Source organism: Pteropus alecto, unplaced genomic scaffold (genome assembly GCF_000325575.1).
Source record: "Pteropus alecto unplaced genomic scaffold, ASM32557v1 scaffold39, whole genome shotgun sequence".
Classification (NCBI taxonomy): domain Eukaryota; kingdom Metazoa; phylum Chordata; class Mammalia; order Chiroptera; family Pteropodidae; genus Pteropus; species Pteropus alecto.
Window position 1 is genome coordinate 8300123 of NW_006443568.1, and position 6604 is coordinate 8306726.

A 6604-nucleotide genomic window follows, 5' to 3' on the forward strand; every position below is an offset into this window, starting at 1 on the left:
TCTTATCTAACCTGTACTACACCTCCCTCACAAAAGGAAATTGGAACACAAAGTACTGTATTTTCTAACCAGTGGCATTGTTAATTTTTTTTAATTTCTGGATTTAACAGGCCACACATTCTTCTTTCCACTTTCAAATCACCCAGTCTCAATCCCTTCCCATCAGGAACTTCCCACCTCTCAAATTCTAGAACTGTGTATTTAAAAGCAAAGCGATGGATTTTCTTTAAAATATAAAACAGAATTGTAATTCAGGACCAACTAGTTCTACTTATTAACAGGGTACAGCCAAGCTCAAAACACACACACACACAATAATAAACAAGGATGACGACCACCATTTTTCCAAGTAAAGTTGTTGCTGCTGACCTCCTATTTAGGCTCTGAGCTGATTTGCAGGCACAAAAAAAAGAGCCTTATTTGACTCATTCAGTTAGTCTCACTCAGACCCTACTGGTGAAGACGAGTTTTAAAACAAGCAATAACACTATGAAATCCACCACCAGCTCTATCTACCATGTCTTACTTGCTATGCGATTATGGCAATTCCCTGAGCTTCTCTGTGTATCAGATTTGTTCAAGGGTAGGTAAATAGGGAAGGAAAACAAAAGCTTCATCAGCTTGAAATCCAAAAATATATGCAAATATTTTGTTACAAAAGACAGCATAATGTTAATTGAAGTGTTTTCGATTATCTTTATTAAAACAGAAGTCATCTCACTCCTCAAATACAAGTCACTGTATCTGATTTCTAAATTCATCAAAGGTAGAACTGTGTATTAAGTCACCCAAACACATGCACTCTCCACTTCCCTTAATTGAAAGCTGCTGATTTCCAAGGAGCCAGAAGCCGAGCAAAATGTAAACCTAAAGTCTAAATCAGTAAACAACTCCCGATGTAAGTCGGCCAAAGAGGAAAGAGAGGTGGGGGGCAAGTGGCGGGGTGGGGTGGGGAGAGGCAGATGACAGGAAACACTCGGCTGACTACTGCGCCAAGTCAACTCACTCACTGCTCTCGGGATGACACACACACACACACCCTCACTCTGGAGCTGTCAGGGCTGCTGTTTTGGCCTCAACACCGTGAAAGCATAACTCCTAAGAAGAGACTCGAGCTTCCAGCTAGGGCTCAAGTCCCTCGGGGAGCCCGGGCCTGACAGACTCGGAGATGGCAGCTCGCTGACCCCCGAGTGAAAAGCCCGCGACGGCCTCAGGTGTGGCCTTGGGCGCAGTCCCAGCAGGGCATTCGCGTCCCGGCAACCTCACCCAGGCCTGTCCCCGAGATGGCCCCCGCCCCCCAGATCCGTCCGCCGGCTCACTGGCTTGGCTGATCCTCTGGATGTTGCCGCTGCATGTCTGAATGATGCTGCTGAAGTCCCGGAGCTGGGGCCCCGAGGGCCCCGGGTTCCGGTACATGTCTAAGGGACCGTAGGACATGACGAGTTGCTGAGACGGACTCGCCCTGCACCGCGATCCTACCGGAAGCAGATACCCAACCCGACCGCAGGCTGACGGGGACACCGAGAAGAGAATGGGCGGGGAAAGAGCTAAGGCTGCGTGCGCACTAATCCCGCCCCCACGCAACGCGCAGGCGTCCGCCCCGCCCTGCCCCACAGTGCGCCTGCACCGCTGGAACTAGTGCCGAGGATCGTAGCTTAGAGACTGAACGCTCTGGGCCTTAGGAATGCTGGGCGGGGCGGTAACGTCATACGTTGAAGCTGGCATTGGAGGATCTGGGGTGGCGATGTTGTTTCTCGCTAGGGCACGGTGACAGAAGGCAAAAATTTTCGATTAGCATAAAATTGTACCAGATGATCTCAGTCCTAACGTTTTATTCTGTTCTATTCTGAGAATTCAGGCCCAAATATGGGAGTATTCGACAACGTCGAAACTCAGATCCACAACGAAACTCCTTAAATTCCTCACTTTACTTCCATCCTCTACGGCTTTGTTATTAGCGGAGCACTTTTATGATTTACAAACCACTTTATTTCTCCTTCCACCCCTCTTCTAATCAACACAATAAAATAGCAATAATAGTAATATTTATCGAGCACATACTATGTGTGAATCCTCACTGCAATTCAATTGTTCACAAGCATTTTCACAGCAAGGGACGACATTCCAACTATATTTTTACCTTAAAAAATAGATAATGAACAATCAAGTTTTTAAATGTTGAAGTACAGTAACTGGATAAAGTACAATAGAGAAAATTAAGACCACAGAGGTTAATTTGCTTTTCTAAGATTTGACTGTAAAACCCAGACACTAAGCTAACTCCATCGTCATCTCGCTACTTTCCTAAAAAGCGTTCTCGTATTACCAAATTCATTCTCCATCTAAATCCCTCCCAGATATCCTCTTCATCTATATCTCAAACCAGGATTTCTTGGAGAACTATACTCTCAAAGATTTTAAATCAATTTCTTAAGTAATTTGGAGTGTATAATAACTGCAGTGATGCCGTAGAAGACTGCATTTTGTGAGCTTATGGTAAAAGGAAAGACATGGGTAGAATTATGGTTTGGGAGGAGATCAAGAAAGGGAGATGTGAAGGGGAACGGATAATGTTTGTTTCCTGTGTTCTTCACCCCACCCCACACCAGCCTGCTTTGCAATCTCTGGGGAATGGCAAAGAGAGGAAGCTGATTGCCTGTGTAGGAGGAGACCCCAAATGGGTGAATGCACCTGCATTCAGCCTTAGAGGTTTTTAGGTCAATCTCTATTTTTCACTGGAGCATTTGTAAGAGCATTTCTTTCTCTAAAGAGAAAGGGACAGATGACATTTGGGGGCTCTCATTCTGTTTAAAACTCTACCGTTTCTTAGAATCCATAGTTTTATGTCAAATCTTATAGCAAATCATATAAATTGTATGTTTTTAACCTATAAAATCGTCTTGAGAATGTTTTCATTTACATTGGACTCTATGTAAAGTGAAATTTAGTAAAGGTATTTTCTCCTAGCAATTGAAATTAGTGGTAGTGGTGGCTATTGTTGTTTTCTTTCTCCATCTAATATTAAAAGTGGTATGCCTTATGCTCTTTCTCATAGCAATACATTTGTGCCTTGCAGACACTACATGTCAAATGAACATTTACCAAATTTATCCATGAATAATTAAAAATAACTACCATTTCTTAAATGCCTATCCAGGCAATGTGAACAAATTTTACAAACATTTTACCAGTAATCCCCAAGCTAAAGCTCATATGATAAAAACCACCTGTGGTCTGACAAAGTTAGATTTATTAACTTAATGCTGCAAGGGAGACTGCACACCAGAGGAATCACAGCATCCCACCAAGCACAGGAAGAGATAGTTATTCTAGGATTTGGGGAAAAGATGGAGTACAGGTAAAATTTAAAAGAAGTGGTGTTTCGATATAGCCTTGAAGCACGCCAGGCTATGTGTAAAGGGATTCTCATCAGGCCTAAACTGATAAGAGAACTCAAGATCCTGTTTCCTTGGAAACTACAATGTGAAGATAAATGTGGAACATTGGATCTGGAAAACCCTTATCTGAAGCTTTGCACCTGGTTTGGAAATTGAGGCTGCTTCTCTGTGTCAAAGTAATTGAGGCAAGAGCAGAATATTCCATTCTTACTGATATTTTAATTAGCGAATTGTCTGAAAATCTGTGATTTTAGAGAATAATGTTTCTCAGCATTATGTTCTTATGTTAATTGACAAAAACAGTTTTCATGGTTTGTACCCATCAAGGTGAGATTAATTCCTTGGTAACAGATAAGAAAACGTGTTCTCTAGAGGTTCTGGGTACTTGCCCAATGTCATACAGCTATTAAGTTGCAGAGCCGTGATTCATACATATTCTATGACCCAGCAATTCTACTCCTAACTATATAATCAACAGATATGCATACATATGTGCTTCGAAAACAAGTATAGGAATGTTTATAATAGTGTTTTTTAGGACTAAGCAGCATTTTATGTATTAATTTTTATTGAGTTATAATTGACATACCATACAATGCACTGATAGTAAGTATTCAATTTAATGAATTTTGACACTTGTATGTATCCATGTTACTACCACTCAAACCAAGATATAGAACATTTTCATCATCACCCCAGAAAGTTTCCTCGAGCTATGCTCCTTTCTAATCAATTTCACTTATCCCCAGAAATCACTTTCTGATTTTTATCACTACAGATTAGTTTTGCCTATTCTTGGACTTCATAGTTATGAATCATATTTTATGTATTCTTTAGTGTTCGGCTTGTTTCAATTTACATGATGTTTTTGAGATTTATCTGTGATGTTGTATATGTCAGTGGTTTGGTCTTTTTTTATTGCTCAGTGGTATTTAATCATATGAATATACTAAATTTAATTATCCATTCTCTTATTGATAGATATTCAGTTTGTTTACAGTTTGAGACTATTATGACAAAGATCAGAGAAGCATTTATTTTTTACCAGTTCCAAACTGGAAACAATCGTCCATCAACAATAGGATAGATGATAAATTGTAGTACTATAGAGCACAAAATTAAATGGCTTACTGCTATGTGAACAATGAGGGTGATCTCATCCAAACATAATGTATAGAAAAATAAACCAGAAGAAAATGAGTATATTTTGTATTATCCTATTTTTATTAGGTTCGAGACCAGCAAAATTAATCTATGTTATTAAAAGTCACAACAGTATGTAGTTCTAGGGAGGAAAGGGAATAATAAGTAGGAATGGTCACATAAGGTAGGCTTCTAGGATGCTGGTAGCAGTCTGTCTTGATCTGAGTGGTGATCATATAGGTGTGTTTACTTTGAATTCATCAAGGCATATACTTGTGATGTGTGTCCTCTTCTGTATGTATGCTATACTTCAGTAAATAAATTTTATATTTTAAAAACAAAATATCGTTACTACCAATATGGCAAGCTTTCTGGGGCAAAGGTAGGGAAGGGTCAATGGAGAAATTCACTTCCGTTGCAAAGAAGACTGCATTAAAATTAGCACTCACGTCAACTATAATTTAAAATAAATTTAAAAAATAAAAAATAAAATCCAGGCCTAAAAAAAAAAATAGCACTCATCATACGTTGCTAGTGGGAATGAAAAATTTTACAGCCAATATTCTTAGAGAATTAAATGTAAATTTACCATACAATCCAGCAATCCAGCAATCCCACTCCTACTTACCCAAGAGAAATGAAAACACATGTTCATATAAAGACCAATATGTAAATGTATGGAAATATCTTAAATGCCCATCAGCTGAATAAATAAACAAATTGTGATACATTCATGCAAATGAAAAATTATTCAGCTATAAAAAGGAACAAACTATGAAAACATGGAATAAATTACTTGAATATGCTACGGCATGGATGAAACTCAAAAGCATAAGCTAAATGAAAGAAATGAGACACGAAAGGCTATAGATGACTCCATTTGTATGACATTCTGAAAAAGGCAAAGCTATAGGGATAGAAATCAGATTAATGGTTGCCAAGGCCTGGAGTAGGGGGAAGAGGATTGATTGCCAAGGGGCAAAAGTGAAGTTTTTGGGTTAATACGGAAATGTCCTGTAGTAGTGATTACACAACTGCATATATCTGCCAAAAGTCTTTGAGCTACACACTGAGAAGGGGAAATTTTACTGTATGCAAATTATATCTTACTAAACTTTTTAAAAGATGTCACTCTAAAGATCAGTGCAATGATGTGGCATGCATGAAGTGGGTAATGTGGAGTTGAAAAAAAGATATAAAGGTTTAAGTGTTCTGATGACCTAAAGGTGATTTTGGGATAGAGTAACGGAAGCAAAAAAACTAGTGAACATACATGTTCGTTCTAATTTGTCACTCTATTACTTTCCATTTCAGGAAACAGGAAATGTAGATTCTGTGGAAATCATGCATAATAATAACTTACAAAATAGCATCATTCTGAAGACCACTAGGTATATTGTTTAATTCTCACAACAACTCTAAGGTAAGTAGAGACAGAACTCACACCCAGGCAGTCTAGTGATTTCAGAGCTAACCATAGCATGACACAGACTCACTTTTCAAGTAGAGTTGATAATCAGCTATAGTGACAGCCTGGCGAGCGCTGGTAGGCAAAGTAGTTATTGATTCCAGTAATAGCTAAGAAATATGAATTACCGTCCCCAAAATGGCAACTTTCATTCCTGCCTTCAAAATCCAAAGATTCACAAAGTTATTACTCAATCCTATAGGGCAGAGGCCAATGTGTTAGCCAGCCTGAAGGATGGACCCCAATGATTCTTGCCTCCAGGTATGAACGCGCCTGGGTGCTCCCATTCTACATTTAATAGTGTTGGTAATTTGACCTCTGTAACCAATAGGGTATTGCAGAAATGATGGAGTGTGACGTCCAAATGTAGGCCATGGAAAGACTTGCAGTTTCTGCCTTGCTCTTTTGGATTGTTTGGTTCCAAAATTCATTCCCTATGTAGATCATATTTTTAAAGATAGCTACCACAATAGCTTCCATCCCACATGCTCTTCTATTTCTTCACCCTCATCCTCTCATCAAAAGAAGGGATCTATGTCCCCTCCCTTTGAGTCTGGACTGGCTTCTGACTGCTTCAACTGAGAGATAGAGTACT

At 39.4% G+C, this 6604-nt stretch overlaps 1 protein-coding gene across 1 annotated transcript in view; it reads right to left on the bottom strand.

The window, feature by feature from the left end:
• Positions 1-1502, bottom strand: part of STX12 (syntaxin 12) — a 32104-nt gene extending 30602 nt beyond the window's left edge. The window contains exon 1 of the mRNA XM_006924357.3: positions 1320-1502. Within this exon, the coding sequence (XP_006924419.1) occupies positions 1320-1437 (118 nt within the window). The 5' untranslated portion in view covers positions 1438-1502. The remainder of the gene's footprint in view (positions 1-1319) is intronic.
• Positions 1503-6604: the final 5102 nt, after the last annotated feature.